Here is a 19,062-nt window from a genome sequence, read left to right as displayed (position 1 = left end):
GATCAGTCAGTCATTCTGTCATATAACAGGCCAATCACAGTAACAAGACAAAATGAGGTAGCTGACATGGGCAGCTCCACTGCTAATCCGATCAATATATAGAGTGTTTGAACAGCAAAGCATGCTAGTGGCTAAAATTTATGCCAAAGCCTATCTGAAGACATGCAAAAACGTTGTCTCTGCCAAGTGGAGCTTTCGGCATGGGTTTTTGCTCTTGTTTTAAAGGGATATCAGCATTAGCATTGCTCCTTTAGGTAGGACTCGCTGGTTATACTGGCCAGGAAGCTAGGCTATACAGCGTATCAGATGGGTACAGTTTCTCCACGGAATTTAGCTTTAAAACTTTTTGAAGCATCTTATTTTTCACCCAGAAACCCTCTGTGTTTTTGTCTCTATTTTGCAATGCAAGAGCATGTAACAGGTAACCAAAGCCTGCTTTGCAAAATACTGACAAAAACACAGAGGCTTTCTGGGTAACAAATGTACCACATCAAAAATTTTCAACGGTGTGTACGACATTGTTTTGTGGCCCATTTTTACTAATCGCTAAATTCCGTGAAGAAACAAAACTGTACCCATGTGTTACAATGCTTCGCTTCCTAGCCAGTATAACCAGGAGTTCTTCTTAAAGAAGCAATGCTCACTGAAATCACTGGAGGCTAACGCCACCTCCACTGCTCATTCTCTCAGCCTTCAATGATTGCTGTGAGACAGACTCACCGCCTTTAAACGCATGATTATGACTGAACAGGGAAGAAAGCGGTTAAAAAAACCAGCAGTCTGCTCTGTGTAGTTATATATTCCAGCACATTCTGAGCATTGCTGCAGCTGCCTGCAAAACACAACAACTGGGGTGAATTTTCAGTCTCAATAGGTCTCATGTATTGTATGCAATGTATTGTGGGAATGACTTTTTGTCTCTCAGTACTTTATACTGGGATGTAGGCTGTATATAAGCTTTACATTTTACATGTATTTATTTTAATCTATTTAGCCTTTATTTAACCAGGTAGTCCACTGAGATCAAGATCTCTTTAACTAAGGAGACCTGACGAAGATAGCACACCAGTCACAACAAAAGGAACATCAAGATACAACAAATATGTCGAACAAACACGGGAAACAGAGAAAAGAATAAAACCAGCTAAATGGAGCAATCTTTCTTCTTTTTTTCTAGATAAACAGCCGGTCAACTTAGTTTAAAATGATGCAATGGGACTAGATTTTTTCCAATGTAGGCTCTGCAAATTATGCCAGGTCCAGGGTACAAAGTAAGCATGGACCTTTTTTTACCCAGCTCAGACCAAACCTTTAGAACTGGGTAAGAAATCCACCTGGAAGAACAAAGCTGAGAAGATCTGGAGGTTAATACATGTTTTGGGCATTCAGATATCAAGTGACTATGCATTAACAATATGCCATCAATGACCACCTGATACTGGAACTCATTTGCCCACCTCTAATGTAAACAACAGCCAATATATTTGTGGCTTTCTTACCGTGGCTTGTCATCTCTGCATGCTGTGTGCAGTGAAGCTGGTGCGTTTTAAAACAGGACAACATGGTTAGACTGAAATAATAATCAGTCTAAGGCAACAAATTACAGATGTGTTGTGATGTGTCGTTCGTTGACTAACTGGTTGTCAGAGTTGGTTCGTTTAAGAGGGGATTGCAGTGTTTTCCATTTTTGTTGTCATTTTGAAGATGCAAAAAAAGGCAAAATAAAGAGCTGTCAGGGAGCTGAAAGCCCAGCTCTTATTCCTGAGTTGAGCTGAATAATTCAAATCTCTACATAAAGTCAGTAAAGTCATGCTTTTTCTTTACTAGTGGAATACAGCAGATCACATCAGTTCACAGATTGGTCTTTAATGCGTGCCAGTATGTTGTCTCTACACTAACAATCCAGTTCAAATGAAGGCCTTCCAGACCGCCTCCATGCAGTCTGAGCTATCTGATATCAAATCGTTTCCAGTGTGTTCATCAACACAAAGCATTGGTACAGTGTGTGAATGGAACTGGGTTTAAATCCCTGTTAAAGCGCTGTCTAAACAGGATAAAGGATTAAAACAGAGTCTTAAAGTTGTATCATTGTTTTAAATTCTGATGAAAAGCATCTGTAAGAACAAGTGCACAAAGACAACAGAATATCTGTGAGTCCAGCAGCAATCTGACAACCTGTTGATAACTTGGCTGCTTTAAGGCACTGATAAGTCAGAAAACCAACAGTTCAGGACTTACAATTGTGAAATGACATGCCGGTTGCCCAATTTACATGATTGTGCAAATCTCATTTCAGGGAAGGACATATCCTGAGGCTTCTGTGGAAATTCTTCTCATCTACATTCATTTTTTTCCCCCGATACATCTTAAGTGGTTCCTCTTCTGCAGGGAAAGTTTGATGTGTGGCTCACTTTGTGGCTGCAGACGTATTTTTGACCTCTGATCTCAAAAGGAGAACTCTTTCAGGGATCACTAAGTTTCGGCTTTCTATGAACATTTTTAGAAATGACTTTAACATCCACAGAGGAATGTTTTAAACTTGGCCGCTGCAGTCAAAGCGTGTCCCACCCATTGTAAGCGAGCTCCTGTAGTTAATTTGCTGAAATGAAATTCTCTCGGCGGGTACGTACACTTCCCCACAGGAAGTGACGGATTTGAGTGAAATACAAACCTGTCTCTTAAGCGTCGTTCGAATTAGTGAGGGCTGCCTACGGGGAAACACCGGACTTGCCAGCTACAGCTCTCTTGTTTGGCTTTCTCATCCCTTTGCTGCACGTCATGGAGCAGAGCCCTGCTGTGTTGCAGTTTCACATGATTTCAGGGTACTCAAGTGCAAAGTTTTCAGTTCTGTCTGGCTGACATTTGAATCCACCAGGTGCACAGTTTGTCTAGTAAAGTTTTTATGTAGTTGAGTTGAAAATCATCTGTTAACAAGGTCTGCTTGAATCATGGCACTGAACTCAGTGAACTGCAAATAAAGCTGAAACATCCAAGCTGAAATACTATTTCCAAATGTTGGTTCAAGGAACAAAATGATCTTTCTTCTTAATTTAGTTAAATGCTGGTTCTGCAAAGCTGAAGGCAATTATACATAAATTCAGCAGCTGGTGCAGACAGTTGATGCTTCATCTCTGACCATTTTTGTATCAACATGGAATAAAATCTGTTGTTTTGTTATCACATGTTAAATTCAGGGGATAGTGGTATTATGACTATTGTGGAGCTCTAAAAGTTGCAGTTTTCTTGTCATATCCTTGAGTAAGACATTAAACTCCAAATGTTACAGCCAGTGGTGTATGCATGCCATCATTGTATGAACATGTGTGTGAATGGTAAGTGTAATGTAATGTAATATACTTAATACCCATTTACACAGTGCATAAACAGTGATTTATATCCGTGTTCTGATAAAATCTGTTAATCCTTTATGCATGAAGTGGACCCGCCGCAATGCATAATGACAATAAATGAATATTTGAGAGCTCAGACTGCTTACAAAGGTGGTCTGAGATGTTTCATATGGATTGGATCAGTGTGTGGATGCTAAAGCTGTTAAAGAGCTACATAGATAATGTAGCTGGAGCTAAGCTCACAAAGCAGTGATGTAAGCTACATAGATGTTATCCACATAGCTACATTAGCTTTAGCTATGTTTGCTAAAGCTCACATTGCTAGAGCAAAATTAGCTATAAATAACAGAGCTACGTAGTTAACATAGCTAAAGATAAGCTCACAAAGCAGATATGTAAGCTATGTAGCTACATTATCCACTTAGCCACATTAGCTATAGCCATGTCTGCCAGAGTCAAATGTAATCTCACAAAGCAGCTATGTAAGCTATATATCTCCATTGTCTACATAGCTATGTTCACTCTAGGTATGTACTAAAGCTCATGGTGCTAAAGCTTAGTTAGATAAAATAAGGGAGCTCCGTAGCAAATGTTGTAAACAAAGCTAAAACTAAGCTCACAAAGCAGCTATGTAAGCTAAGTAGATATGTTATCCACACAGCTATGTTAGCTTTGTTTGCTAAAGCTTACGTTGCTAAAGATAAGCTCAGAAAGCAACCATGTAAGCTACATGTCTATGTTATCAACATAGCTATGTTTGCTTTGGCTTTGTTTGCTACAGGTCTTGCTACTAAAGATAACTACCTATAATGGAGCCAAATAGCTAATGTAGCTAAAGCTAAGCTCACAAAGCAGCTATATAAGATTTGTATCTATGTTAACTACGTAGCTATGTTAGCTTTAGCTATGATTGCTAAAGCTTACACAACAAAGAGAAGCTTAGTTTTATATATGGTAAATATATATATGTAGCAACATAGCTATATAAGCTAAAGCTAAGCTCACAAAGCAGCTATGTTAGCTATGTAGCTACATTATCTACACATCTAAGTTCACTTTTGCCATGTTTTCAAAAGCTCACCTTGCCAAAGTTCACTTAGCTATATAAATGTAGCTAATGTAGCTAAAGCTAAGCTCACAAAGCATCAATGTAAGCTACATAGATATGTTCTTCATTTAACTACATTTGCTTGGGCTCATGTTGCTATCTTGGCTATATTGGTTCATGTTGTATTGTGTATTATGTAGCTAGCATAGCTGTGGTAGCTTTAGCTAACGCCAACAAAGTTAAAGCTAGCTGCTGTTCGTTTATCCACTTCTAAAACAAATCTATAGATAATTTAATCCCAGTTTTATTGATTTTATTTGTTGTAAACATTGCTTAGTCTGTTGTGTTTGCAATGTGGTTGTTTCATGAATGTAACTGACAGACTTTGTTGATTTATAAAGTTGAACTTTAAAAATGAATCTAAAACAATTAACAAATTAAGGCATATGCGTATTGTGTCTGAGATGAACAGTCTGGAAACGTGGCAGCCAGACTGTCTTATTTATCTCAGCAGCAAGAGTTGGGCTTTGGTTAACAAGCATCTCTCTTCATTTGCCACTTTTTCGATTCTGATGTCCTCAAACATCAAAAATAGAAATGAAGATACCATCTGTCAAATGGGAGTAAACTACTAAAAATGCCAGCTCTTAGAACTGGCTCATCTGCGAATGACGTGTCATAATTTTCTTGTAATGTGTTGCCTTGAATTGAGTTGTCATTTCAATTTAACCAGACCTAATAGGATTTATTTCCTAAAAATAGTGTATTACTTAAAGCATGTCCATGATGAACTGAAATTTAAAAAAGCTGTCAGCTGTGGCCTTTTGGCTCCTGGCTTATTCGCTCCCATTCATTCTTATTGGCAGTGGCTTCACTGCATACAGCATGTTGGATACCAAGCCATAGTAAGAGAGTCATAGAGGTCTGTATGCAAAACAGGCTGGCATTTGAACTCAGATACCAGGTCATCACTGATCAGGTAATGTTAATGAATAGTATGGACTCAAGTACTAAAGTGCAGTCATTTGGTATTTGAATGCCCTAAAGACATTGTTGAGTCAGTGGCTAGGACAAGAAAAGAACAGTACTATTTACAGGTTGCAGTTTTGCCTTTAAGTTTCCTTTGCACTACATTTACACCATGTCTTAATTCTAACGTAGTACATCCTATGTAGCATCATGGTCCTAGAAACAACTGATGAAATTTCATTGCTTACAGTGGTTCAGGACATATTTAAAGCACTGAGGTCCAAAAATCCTGAATAGATAAAACACTCTGTAAACAAATTAGGGAACAAACTCTTATAACCCATCTAGAAATACCCACCAACTTTTCCCATTTGCACTTTTGTATAAATGCAAATCAAGATAAGCTATAAACTATTTATTAAGTGTTTTCTACAGTTAATAGTATAATATAATAGTGAACCAGTGAGAGCTTCTTCGCCATCAGGGAGTGAAAAATGTTGCAAAATGCTTCTGATGCAACAAAAAAAAAAAAAAAGTTTTTTCAGGGTAATTTTTGAGATTTGACAGTGACTCCGCAGTGGATAAAGTTCCCTAAACTGAAGCTATGGATCATTACAGAGCATTAAAGGTAGCTGGGTAACGTGGAAGTGAGAGTGCTCTCCCTGGCAGCAGAGCAGAGGCCACACAGAGCCGGGGGTCAGAGTCAGTGGTCAGGGGTTCAGACATCAGGCTGGCGTCTCTGTCCGCTGCCACTGAAAACACACTTCCTCTCCAGCACTTACTGGACTGCTGCCATGTGACGCACTTTCCAGGGACGAGGATGTGGAAACCTCTCAGCTCCACTCACAGAGTTTAGCGGTGGACGTGACAAGCTGAGGAGAGCCGATGAGTCTGTCATGTGTCTCTGAGTTCACAGCTTGTGTTCACTTGTCATCGTCGTCACACTGAAGGCTTTTACTTGTTTTCACGGCACCTAGTACAGAGGAGGAGTGATTTTCTTGTCTTCAGCATTACACAGCAAGAGTGTAGTTCTAGGAAATCTATGTACTCATATTCTAGTTTAGAAACAGTACAAGCTTTGTCAGAACTCACTGCACGACACATTAACTCATTAACTACACCGTTAGGCAACTTTATGACAACAATGAAATACAAGTCATGAGGCACTCGCTGTACAACACAGTTCTTAAAAAGTCTAAGCTAAAATGTATGTAAAAGTAAGCCCTTATTTAGACATTACATAGCATGTCAAAATCTTTTAATGAAATGTTTCAGTTTCTCCATGTTGTCTTCATGCTATTTTCAGTTAAATGTGGAGTCTGTGTCCTGCAAATCATTTCATTCCAGTTTTATTTACATTATGCGCACTGTTCTGGTTTTAGTCTATTGGTGACGGATACGTATTACCAGTTGGAGTAAGATAAAAGCTTTACACTGTATAAAATATTTGACAAATTCCAAGTGACTTCCCCATTAGTTACTGAAGACGTCTTTTGAAGCCAGTCCACAGCGGTCACCATTGGAAACACTGTCTCAGGTAAACTTACAGTTAACCAGGAGAGGAGACAAAGAGCCGGAGCTGAGCCAGGCAGTAAGCCTCCTGAAAATCATTGTATTAGCTTGTAGTCGTGTCTGCCATGCCCATAACTGTGCATAACTGTATCTCTCTTAAAACCAAAACAGCTACGTTAAAATAAATATCTACCCTTTTTTGTGTGTGCCTATGAAAACATGAGCCATCTCTACCAAAACTACTCTGAAACAGGCTGTAATCATGCTTATTTCTGCTGTAAAAACTAGGCACTTTAACATGCAGCATTTGTGACTTGTAGCACTTTCACAAACTGCCTCAACTGGACACTTGAGGGGCTGCAGTGCTGCATCAGTAAACATAATCATTCTCAATATCATTAAATAATAATAATAATTATGCTATTAAACTACAGTAATAATGTTAAAGCTGGGCTTTTGTTGAGTATTTTCACTGAGGATAGCACCAGAAGTGTCAGATACTCTGGGTTTAGTCCAAACTTGGGAAAGTCTGAGGACACAGAAGAGTTTTGTTAATCAGACTGTTGTATGTGCACTTCTTCTATGCCATTTATAGTGATTTAGATTTAAATTCTAACCAACCTATTCATCATCCAGGAAAAGTGATAGACTTCAAACAGTCTTAAGAGCAGTGATACTCACCACTTGGCTCTTGAGCCACATGCGGCTCTTCTGTGATGATTTGTGGCTCTGTGTCTTAATTTGGCATATTATTCCCCAGAAAACCTTAAAAATGAAAACTCTGACCTCAGAAATTATCCATTGCAAGTCACACTAATCAGTTTATTTCCCACACTTGTACAGTAGTTTTTAATGGTCAGACTTAATTGTCAACCTTTGTTTTTCTCTATATATTTCCATTGCCCTTATTTGCAATTTTTGCCCCCTTTTTACATTTTTTGCCACTTTTAATCAATTTCTGTGGCTTTTAGCACATTTTTACCACTTCTTTTAGCCACTTTTGCCCATTTTTGCCACTTTTATCCCCTTTTGCCCTTTTTCACCAGTTGTAGCCACTTTCATCCTGCTTTTATTTTGCATTTTTTCCCTCATTTTGCCACTTTTGGCCCATTTAAGCTGCCCTTTTCCATTTAATGCCATTTTCCCCCATTTTCCCACCTCCTTACAGCTTTCTTGCCCATTTAGTCACTTTTCGCTCATTTTTTGCTGCTTTTTGACAATCTATAACTCAATTTTTTGTGACTTTGCACCCATTTTTGCCACTTTTCACACTTTTATCTATTGTATACCTATTTTGACCCCTTTCCACCCATTTTTGCCTGTATTTACCGTGTTTTGACCATTTTTGTCACCTTTCACTTACTTTTATTGTCACTTTCACTATTTAGATTGTGGCTCTTGCAAAGGCATTTTTCAACAATTTGGCTTTTTGGTTGAGCAGGATTAAGTAACACTGCTTTAGAGCCAACATCATTTTTATAGCAGTTGTTTTCAGAGTGCCCTCATCATCATTTTGAAACCACACGTTTAAGAGCAATAGTTTTCACCTCTCTATCCATCCATTATCTACATCATTGCTTATCTTATTCATTTTCACTTCTACCTCCTATAAAAGGGAAGAACTTGTTTTTGTTTGTTTTTCCCTTATTAGTTGCATAACACTGGGAGGTTAACTTTAGTATAAAAGTTCATAACAGGCTGTTTTCATTTTTAAGGAACATAGAGCAAACTTCTTCACATGTAGATTTAGATGGAAATGCAGAAATGGTTCCTATCTGGTAAAATGTTAATAGCACTTTTAAAGGGGCCAGTTTGTGTATAAAATCTTAGAAATAAAAAATGGTTTGATTTGGTTTGGTTGGTTATGGGAATGAAACTTCCATGTTGTTATTATCAGAATCCATTTCTGTATTTATTACCATCTATTTCTTTTTGGATTTATCTATTATGCACACAACACTTAGCAGAAACGGACATTTTACCAACATGAGAGATTTGAGGAAACTTTCAGGGCTTTAGCCGTGTACAATTGCCTCTGGTTTTATCTTCTATGATATTTGTTAAGTGGGCAAAAGTTCCTGTTCTGTCACAATTGTTAAGGGTTGTGAAATGTCATGACATTTTGACCCACGGCCATCTATGTTATGAAAATAATGACTCAAATTTCTTTCTTTTTCTTAAAGATATGTTTTGGCCTTTCTTATAACTTTATTTTAAGAGGCAGACAGTGGGTAGAGTTGGAGATAAGCATGAGAGATTGGGGAAGAGACATGCAGGAAAGGAGCGACAGGCCAGACTTGAACCTGGGCCGCCCGGGAAAACGGGGCTCAACCTAACCACTGGGACACCTCTGCCCCACCCAGGACTCAAATTTCTGAACATTTTCAGCCAATCAGAGTTATTCAGTTAGAAATGTCGAGGTTGAATCCTGATTGAATAAAACACAACTAAGTGCATCATTGCAGAAGCCCTCCGAAGACATGCATGCATACATTTTATTTTACATAATTTCCAATGTTAACATTTTAATTTTGGCTGTCTAGAAATGTTGAGAAATTCAGAAAACTTTGTTGTCTGTCGTAACAGAAAATTGCCTTAGGCGTGGCTCAACTATCAGCATTAGAACCAAAGACAATGACGTGTAAAGAGTAAAATGTCTGCCACATTAGAGTAGACTGGATGAAAAGATATATTCAAAATACTTTGTGCAAATGTGCTTTGTTTATTTATTGATAGCAGTAGATGTAGGGGGAATAATTATTGCTTATTCAAGCTATTTATGGCTGTACAGAATAATCAACACATAACAATGGGATAAACTGTTTTTTATTCTAAAATAAGGGATAAAGAAGTTAAAATCTTAAGAAGACAACCAAAATGTATTAGAGTAAAATAAAATACATGGATGTATGTCTGCTTTGGGCTTCCTTACATCATGGGATTTTGGACCCTTTTTTTTCCAGGCACAAATTTGTGACCCATTTTTCGGTCCCGATCCACCAACTGAGAACCACTGAGATGTTTTTAAAGATATTTTGTATCTATAAGAGACTTCATACATGACTTAAAGGCTGACACTCAAAAAGGAATAAGCGATTTTAGACCCATTTTTTTGGAAGCTCAAGCACACAGGAAAGATGTAAATATTTTCTTTAGAGTAACTATGTAGGGATGTGCTATTGCTGTAAAAGTCCTGCATTTTAAATTGTATTGATTTATTAGTATTACTGTATAGTGTTGGAATATGGCTCAATAATAAACAGAATACCTTTTGCAAAACTGCATATTAGGGCTTTCTTGCAAACTATTGTGTAGCATAAACTCCCATTATAACAGGTTTCTTTCCTGTTAATATAATATCCCTATGTAAAAAATTATTAGTCTGGCCTATCAGAAGGACTTTAACCATGCTCAGAATTCTACATGTGACTTATTTTTAGGAGCCGAGTCCCTCTACAAGTCTGATCCTAAAAACACCCCTTCAAGAGGGCCTTAAAATGTAGGATTTCATGTATTTTTACCTGCTGCTTAAATCAAGACATCAAACCTTCATTCAGGTTTGCATGTCTGTTTTCACATGTATGTACTGCAAGCTTTCTAAGCAGGACCACAGTGCAGTGTTACAGTTGGCCCTCATGACCTCAGGAGTCAGAGGAGTCCTGCTGAGAAAACAGACCGACTGTCTTCACGTCAGAAACCAGATCCCTTCAGCAGAAACAGCAACAAGCCCATCCGAGTTGTGATGTAAATTTGAGCTCCAATCGACACCGCGGCCTCCCCCCTCCGTCCGCCATTTCCACCTGAATGGGATGTTACCTGAAATCATGTTTACATCACCAGCGGTTAGAGCGTTAAAACGCGTTTCAGACGAGCCTGGCGCCTGTTTGGACAAGCCTGCTGAGAGGGAACAAAAGCATCATGTATTCATGAGAATGAGCCGAGAGCGAGACGCGCCAAGCAGGTGGAGGAGGCAGCAGCACGCGCAGCTTCATCTGCATGTACAGTCAGTGATGGCTCTCATCGAGAGTAGGACCATCGCTACTAACTTCACATAGAAAGAGACCGACGACAACACGGAGATGTTTCTTTCTTATCACAGAAAAAAAAAATCATCTTTAGGTCTCACAAAATGATGCAGCTTATAAAGAACTTAAGCTAACATGTCGTGCAGAATCCCTCATATCAGTCATGATGTTTGTGGGCAGATTTTGTCCTGCTCAGTAAGATTTACGCGCCAAAATCTCCATTTATGAAATGTTATTGTCTTATTTCTCTGCCTGGCTTTACAGCTTTCCAATCCAAATGTTAAGATATATTGGGATATTTTTGAATAAGATAAAAGGTAAGACTACATTACTGACAACTATATAGTTTAGTTCAGGATGCCATGCGTAATACTCAGTGAAAGTACTGTTTACAGTAAGAACCACCATGCTTATTGGCCACTTAATAATCTGTTTTAAACTGTCTATTTATTCAGAATATGATCACATAAATTATTATTAAAAATCTAACCATAATGATGCCCATTTGTTAACATAGCTGCGTTAATAAAAGTCAGAAACACTAGTGATGGGAATCCTGGCTCTTTGATTAATCTGGATCATTGAGCTCAGCTCAGCATGAAGATCCAGCACCCATTCTGGCTTTTCATTTGCCAGTTTCATCAGAACAGCTACATTTAGCAGTAGGCATATGATTAGCATTAGTGCTTGTGTTTTTCTCTAATTATGCTTTTTTAAATTGAAGGAAAATCTCATGCAATCATATCCTGGAATAAATGGTCTGTCCAAAATGCCTTGCAGGCTAGATGAAGCCTTCTAATTTGCTGATCAGTATGATCCCGCCTTTAATGCAACTGTCAAAGATCATATCTGTTCTGTCAACCAAATTTTAGAAAGAAAAGAAAACAGCTATCAAACACGATCTGGATCCCTTCAGTCACATAAAAGATCCACTCATTCACAAACAATCACTACTAAACACCCAGTACCAGGTGATTTATTGGTTCAGATGATCAGAAATTGCAGGTAAACTCCTACACTGTGTTTAAATTGTGCTAAAAATGACCTGTCCAGTGTCAGGGATTTCAGTGTCAGCTTTTTAGTTGCAGTGCTAACAGTGGACTGGTGCAGCATCAGCAGTACTGCAGATGTACGAGACAGGGAAGCCAAAGCTTTCAATTTACCTGTTGATTTTTATTCCAACCCTCACCTACGGTCATGAGCTTTAGGTAGTGATCAAAAGACAAATGAGATTTCTCAGGAGGGTATCTGGGCTCAGCTTTAAGAGACAGGGCGAGGAGCTCGGACATTCAGAGAGATCTCGAAGTAGAGCCACTCTAAAGGTGCCAGTTGAGGAGGTTCGGACATCTGATTAGGATCACCTCCTTGTGGAGGTCTTCCAGGTGCGTCCAAATGGGAGGAGACCTCAGGGTACACCCAGAATGTATACACTGGCTTTGGAACGCCTCAGAATCCCTCAGGAAGAGAGGAGTTAAGGGGAAGTTAAGACAAGTTAAGGGGCTCAACTCAATACACTATGTTGTCACTGCTGACGTAACATGCTCATAGCAAGAAAGGTTGAGTTGGTAGAAATGTTTTCATTAAAAATGTATAAAACAGTTGGCTGCACTTAAATCTATGTTCACTTGGCATATAGCTTGCATGGTTTAAGATACTCAGTATAATGTGTTGTAATTTGTTCTCTCAGCATTAATCAAGCTGGATTTTTTACAGTGTGTCTGCGCTGACCTGCTTAGCCTGCTGACATGATAAGCAGATGAAAATGGATGGATGGATGTACAAACAGCACTCTCAGCTGAAACAGGTTCAGATTTTGGAACAGTGCTACAGCATCAATGTCGCTTTCCCCTCACTGACCAATCAAAATGAAGAAGGGGCGGGACTTCTGATGATAGGGAAAGATAATCTGGTTTGACTCCTTTTTCTTTCAAGGGTAAAGTTTCCAGGTTGACAGCTGCTGCCTCTGTCAGAACGGGATTCGTTTACAATGTTTTCATATTTTCTTGTTAATATTTCATAAAAATGGAAATATGATGCATACAGATCTATTTTTAAACATGACAGATAGTACTGAGGAAAAGCAGAAGACAATGTTTGTTACCTAGCAATAAAAAAGCAATAAACCCTGGTGAAAAATGCTCTAAAACTGAAGTCAGTGCTAAAAACAGTGGCTGTGGATGTGGACAGGATTTGGAAATGTTGTTTAAAGGAGGATTAAATGAGTTTCACACACTTTTCCAAATGTTGCTAACAGATTTGTGCAATTTAGACAGTGATGTCACGTTCCTTTGGTTAAAAACATAACTGAAGATGAACAAGTTTCTGTACTTTTTTGATATTCCAAGCCGGGGGTGTAGCTGGGGATTATGGGCCCCCAGGAAGGATATTACACAGGCTCCCCTTAACCGGCTAGCCAAGCAACAAATGTTGCATCATTTTTACACATACCTCTGCATTTTAATATATTTTTGAATCATAATTTCCCCATTCATGAGCAATAATTGGTTAAATTAAATTTACTTGCATCATTTTGCAGTGCTGGACATTTGGACATTTTTAAGGGAGGAGCAGGAGCCCCCTGTATTTGACTCTATTTGATATAAATTTCAGTCTGTTGATCAGTTTTTGTAGTTGCCTTTGATTCAATAATGACTCTCATTACTAAGAAAGAATAAATAAAAACACACTTTTCATTGCAGGCTTCTCACAGGTCCCAGCTACCCTTTTCCCCTTTGTGCTACACCCATATTCCAAGCAACAATGATAAAGATTTCACCATTTTCAAAGACAAGCTATATAGAAGTAGAGAGTGCAGATGTTAATCTGCCATATTTTGATAATAATAAATAATAAATAATAAATGAGCCTGTGTTGGGTGTCTAGGACTTAACTGACTTGGTATCAAACAGGTTTGAATATCATTTGAGTTCCACTACAATCAAATCAAAGCTGACAATTCTGGATTTTTGACAACCGTTTTTGTTATTTTTTTTTTACAGTAAAAAAAATTCTGTGCTCTGCCCTTGATTAAAAAAAAGTTTGAGAGAAGATTTCTGGCTCAGCCCTCTGCCTCACCCTCACTCATCTGACTGGTATTACAGTTTTATTAGTGGCAATCAAAAAGCCCTATCTGCTCAGATTAAATGAGGCGCTGACAGCCTCTGATATTAAAGAGCTGTTGTGGCTTAGCCTGCAGCAGTTTCTGTCATTAGGCTCGTTCTTTTCACAGTATTACGTAAGAATCTATGGTTGCTATATTGTCGGTGTGTTTGTGATTTGCCAGCAACTTGCAACAGAGTAGAAAAAAAACTCAAACTTCAGTGGGCGTGTCTTTTGGTTTCTGCGTCATCACATGAAGGCGGTCCTACTCTTTATAGGCTCCTCTGCGCTGCTCTGCCTGTCATACAGCGAACTGAGCGGCTCTGACTGCACAATCCGCTTTATAAAGAGCTAAATTTACCGAACTTTACGTTGTTTCCTGAGCTCTCACAATTGGCCGAGCGCGGAGGGCTCAGACAGTTATAAGGTTTGAGGGACCTCCTACCACTTACAAACTTGTTCATGTCTTGTGAGCGCAGCTGTGGAGAGGCACAGACGGTCAGATAGGCGCACGGACCCGCGCGGCTGACGCTCAACACCACGAGACTTTAACGAGAGATAACTTATTCTTATTTCATCCAACGATGGCCTTATCCGGAGTGATGCTACCGTCATTTTCCACATTCTCAACCCAAAGAGAGAAACCCTGGGAAAATGTAAGTTAAAAACATCTTATCTGGTAAAATGTGAGAGTTTTGTGCCACTTTGTTTCACCTGTAGATTGGAATGTAAAACTGCTGTACCTGACTTACTCGCTTTAGTGCAACAAGACAAGCAAATATATCTCTTTGTTAAAGTTAATAAAACATTTTAGACAGGATTACCTGTCCAGGAGAATGTCATCTGCAGCTTTCTTGCAACTTTTCCTAAAAGTTTTTTTACGCATCATATCTGACAGTATGTTGTCTTTTCTTTCAGAGGTGGAAAGGAGACACGGACAAACTGATCTCCAGCAGCTGCTCCATGCTTGAAATGGTACACAACCTGGACAATTACACCAAAAAGGACGACGAGGATCTGAGCAATTATTTGGATCTGGATTTTATTCTCTCTAACACGACTGGCTCTGAGAGCACGCCGGACTTTGCTGGCACAGTTGACCCCAGCATGTACACGCCGGGACACTCAGTACCATCCTTCCCAGCAGAGGAGCACCGCTCCCCGCCGCCCCCATACGCCAGCCTCATGACAGAGCTGCTCCGCTCAGATGGACCAAACAGCTATGGCATTACGCGCAACCAAGGCGTTCAGGGGAGATTTTACGTCAACACGGTGCCTTTTCCCCGCCAGGAAATCAAAGTTGAGCCCCCCATGGACGGTTACGGCCCCGTGATGGGCATGGTGCCCCAAAGCTGCAGCAAAATCAAGCAGGAAGGGAACGTTTCGTGCATGATGTCCTTCGAGCAGCCCCGGGTTGCTATCTCTCCGCGGGCAGCGAGCAACATGACCCCTCCTCTCAGCCCCGACGACCAGGGAGCTTCGGACTGCCAGGCACAGCTGTGCCAGCCCATGAACTTCTCCCAGAAATATCACACACCGACGGCTTTCCCGCACCACCCTCAGGCTCCGCAGATGCAGATGCCCTACCACGCTCCACACACTGCCTTTGGCATGTACGATGAAGGTCTCAGCCTGCAGCCAGGCGCGCAGAGGGTGATGCTCACACCGCCCTCTTCTCCCCTTGAGCTGATGGAGTCAAAACCAAAGAGAGGGCGACGCACCTGGCCGCGCAAGCGCACTGCCACGCACACCTGCACCTTCGCTGGCTGCGGGAAAACTTACACCAAAAGTTCCCACCTAAAGGCACATCTCAGAACTCACACTGGTAAGTTTAAGCCTATTTCAAACATAATGGGAAGGTGATGGCTGTGCGTAATTACGCACAATCTCTCTTAGCTTTGAATCCTTTTCCCCTTAAACAAAGTCTGATGATCTTGTATTTCTCTGTCCACGCAGGTGAGAAGCCCTATCACTGCAGCTGGGAAGGCTGTGGATGGAAATTCGCCCGCAGTGATGAGCTCACTCGTCATTTCCGGAAACACACAGGTCACAGGCCCTTTCAGTGCCACCTGTGCGAGCGCGCCTTCTCCAGGTCTGACCACCTGGCTCTCCACATGAAGAGGCACATGTGAAGGAAGCCCACATGCAGACTGAGGGTTCATGGGGGGGTTGTGTTATTTTTTATTGTGATTAACTGATGTATTTTTATTTAAATTGTTCTCCACCTGACCAAAGTCTTTTTTATATAATATTGAATTTAAAGTTTTAGTGTTATTATTTTCTAATAATGTAGCTGGTACTACTTTGGTTGTATGAAAGCTTTAGAAAAGCTTTGTTTGCTTTCGAGCAGGCAGACCAAGAAGGGGCTGGCCCTGTACATACTACTCTTCTTTGACAGAACTGGAATGCTGTGTTTGACACAAAGTGCCTTTCTATGACTGTGCTACTGTAAAACTCTTCGTGACAGAACGACAGGGCCACAAAACAGAACATGTCCTTGTTGACAGGAGTGAGGTGCACATACAGTTGCCTAACATGTGCAAAGACAATGTTTTATTTAAACTGCCTCAATGTCTGAATGGCCTGTGCTTTTCCTGTTTCTCACTCTTTGGAGTTGATTTTGTCTCCTTGTGTGTGAAACTCTCAGATCCAGCTCCTCTGTTCACTATCAGGGCTTGATGTCCTGTGCATTATTTTCACTTAAATTTATATAAATATGTACATGGATTTTATACTGTCAAATGTATTTATTGTAAATATTAAAAACAATGAAATTGAACTCTTTGACTGTGGGGATTCTTTACTTTTCATGCATGCTTAGTCATTGCAGATACATCTTGTTCACACTTTTAGTTCAATGAACCACATCCACCCACCCATCAAAAGGCTCTTAGACTGTGTTTACAGCCAGTGTAAGTAGAAGCAGCAGACCTGCACACCATCAGATCAGTTCAACTAAATAGGTTATACATGTTGCCATAGTATACCCAATTTAATTCAAAACATGGGCACTTGATTTCCACTGTGATGTCTTGCAGCTGCACGACAGAGAAGGGCAGCCGCTTGTGGGCTTAGCCTATAAATACAAACACTCCATTTCCATAATTACAGAGTGAGCCCGGAGCCGTCTGGACAGAGGGGCACAGCAAAAACCCTCATCAGGGAGCCCTTAGACTCCCTTTCTGATGGGTAGAAATTATAGCAGGACATCAAAGAGCCTTAATACTACAATTACACAGAGTAACTCTGCTCTGCAGTTTCAAAGTATCTCAGTCCGTGCATATTATGTCTGCGTGTTGTCACTGAGCATTTGTTTCCAGTGCATCAAAGCCAACAGCACATGTAGAGTCCATGTACCAAACCCATTTAAAAAAATAAATTCATCATCTTTCTCACTGTTCTGATGCATTCTGCTTAGTGGGAGTGGTGCCTCACAGTTTGAGACTTATCTTAAAGTACATCATTTAAACAAAGTACATGCTGAGTGTGACTTGGATGTGTCAACACTTTACTAGAATTTATCATCATATTTTTAAAAAAGAGGAAGTGCAAATGAGGTAAAAATATCTGCAGTGGTTGATGCAAATGTATCACTCTCATTTCACCATTTTTGTTCTAATATTACTACAGAGCTTCAAGATGTAAACAATAGATTTTAAGGTACTTTTTTGGTGTGGGCGAGGTCAGGTAAAACACAGACGTGTAGTGTATTACCTGTGTGTGGGTAGTCAAGTATGAAAACATACATCCTTGGTAAAAAGGAACAGCATCTCAGTGAGTGCACACAATATTTTCTGTCAAAATAATAACTAAATAAGCACATAAGTGCATGGATGTGTTAAGAGACAGTGTGCTGCTTATAAGATCATTTGAAAAACATGATTATCTGGAGCAGCTGAATAAACTGGGAAATAACTGATCGCTAAGTCAGGCACTGAATAATTCATGAGTGGCATGTCACATACGTCATAAGCATATCAGTAGATTTAGTTGGAGGAAAGTGTGAATATGCTCAACACAGAGGAGGAAATTTTGATGTCAGTGATTGAGATTTTGTATGGAACTTATAGAATCAGAACTGAACTTGGAAAAAGGGCCTTAAGATATGCTGCTCCTCCTGACTGAAATGATAGACTTGGTTAGCTGGTCTCATTGGATGCTTTTAGGAGGAGGTTGGTTGATTTGGAGGCAGAGACGTCTGGCTGCGGATGTTTTGAAAGATGTATTTAAATACTTGCTGTTTCTCTTGTTAAGTCATACTTTATCAATCTTAAAGGTGTGTAAAATTTACAGTTCACACTCTATTGTTGAGCATGCTACACACATAAGCTGAATTACATGCAAAAACAATCCCCATGGACATGCACCAATGGAGAGATGCCAGAGTTATGGCCATGCTGCTAGTGTTGAAGTGCTGCTGTGAGCTGTTAGGGGTTCAGTGCCTTGCTCAGTGGCACTTTAACAGTACTCAGATGACCTGACACCTAACTAGATATGCTCAGACCGGGACCCTTCAATTCCCAGCCCAAGTCCTTCCAGACTGAGCTACTGCCGCCCCAAACTTGTCCTTCAGTGTATTGACTGTTTCTGACATTTTGTTTGTGTGGCTGCTCATTGTTTGTCTCTTTAACTTTGTAGTTTTAACTGTGCTGCTGCCTGTCCTGGCCAGGATTTCCTTGAAAAAGAGACTTTTAATCTCAATTAGTTATTTCTACGTTAAAAACACAGACTTAATGCTGCCTCAGCATTTATTTTTGGTTAATAAATCATCCTTGCACTGAGAATACCATCTTTGAGAAATCAGCTCATTACGACATTGAACTAAAAGAGTTCACCAGTCTTTACTTCAAGGATTCAAGAAGCGTCATTCTGCAACATGAAGCACAAGAGGAGAACAAAATTTGCTACCCAGGTCCTGAACGAGAGTTCTGTTGTGCACTCCTACTGTTCCCTGAAGTCATCTATCTGACATCTTTAAAGAACTGAGGTGAAACATGAGTAACTCCTCACTTCTTTCTGTTGTAAATGTAATTAAAAAAGACTTACCTTACTCCAGGAA

The 19,062-nt window shown here is 39.9% G+C and overlaps 1 protein-coding gene across 1 annotated transcript; it reads left to right on the top strand.

The window, feature by feature from the left end:
- Positions 1 to 14,325: 14,325 nt before the first annotated feature.
- On the top strand, positions 14,326 to 16,782 carry klf2b (Kruppel-like factor 2b). Its single transcript, XM_041802385.1, has 3 exons — positions 14,326 to 14,659; positions 14,922 to 15,828; positions 15,960 to 16,782. The coding sequence occupies exons 1-3, from the start codon at positions 14,588 to 14,590 to the stop codon at positions 16,133 to 16,135; spliced, it is 1,155 nt and encodes a 384-aa protein (XP_041658319.1). The 5' UTR covers positions 14,326 to 14,587; the 3' UTR covers positions 16,136 to 16,782.
- The last annotated feature ends 2,280 nt before the right edge of the window (positions 16,783 to 19,062 follow it).

Source organism: Cheilinus undulatus, linkage group 13 (genome assembly GCF_018320785.1).
Source record: "Cheilinus undulatus linkage group 13, ASM1832078v1, whole genome shotgun sequence".
In the NCBI taxonomy this organism is placed as follows: Eukaryota; Metazoa; Chordata; class Actinopteri; order Labriformes; family Labridae; genus Cheilinus; species Cheilinus undulatus.
The sequence above is the reverse complement of the archived record's forward strand: the minus strand, read 5'-3'. Positions and strand labels throughout refer to the sequence as shown.

What these genes read in the sequence shown, in the direction of transcription:
- klf2b (XM_041802385.1), top strand. Translation starts at nt 14,588, where the DNA reads ATGGCCTTATCCGGAGTGATGCTACCGTCATTTTCCACATTCTCAACC. An exon ending in GAGAGAAACCCTGGGAAAAT is followed by an intron (nt 14,660 to 14,921) that starts GTAAGTTAAAAA and finishes CTTTTCTTTCAG; the next exon opens with AGGTGGAAAGGAGACACGGA. An exon ending in ACATCTCAGAACTCACACTG is followed by an intron (nt 15,829 to 15,959) that starts GTAAGTTTAAGC and finishes CTGTCCACGCAG; the next exon opens with GTGAGAAGCCCTATCACTGC.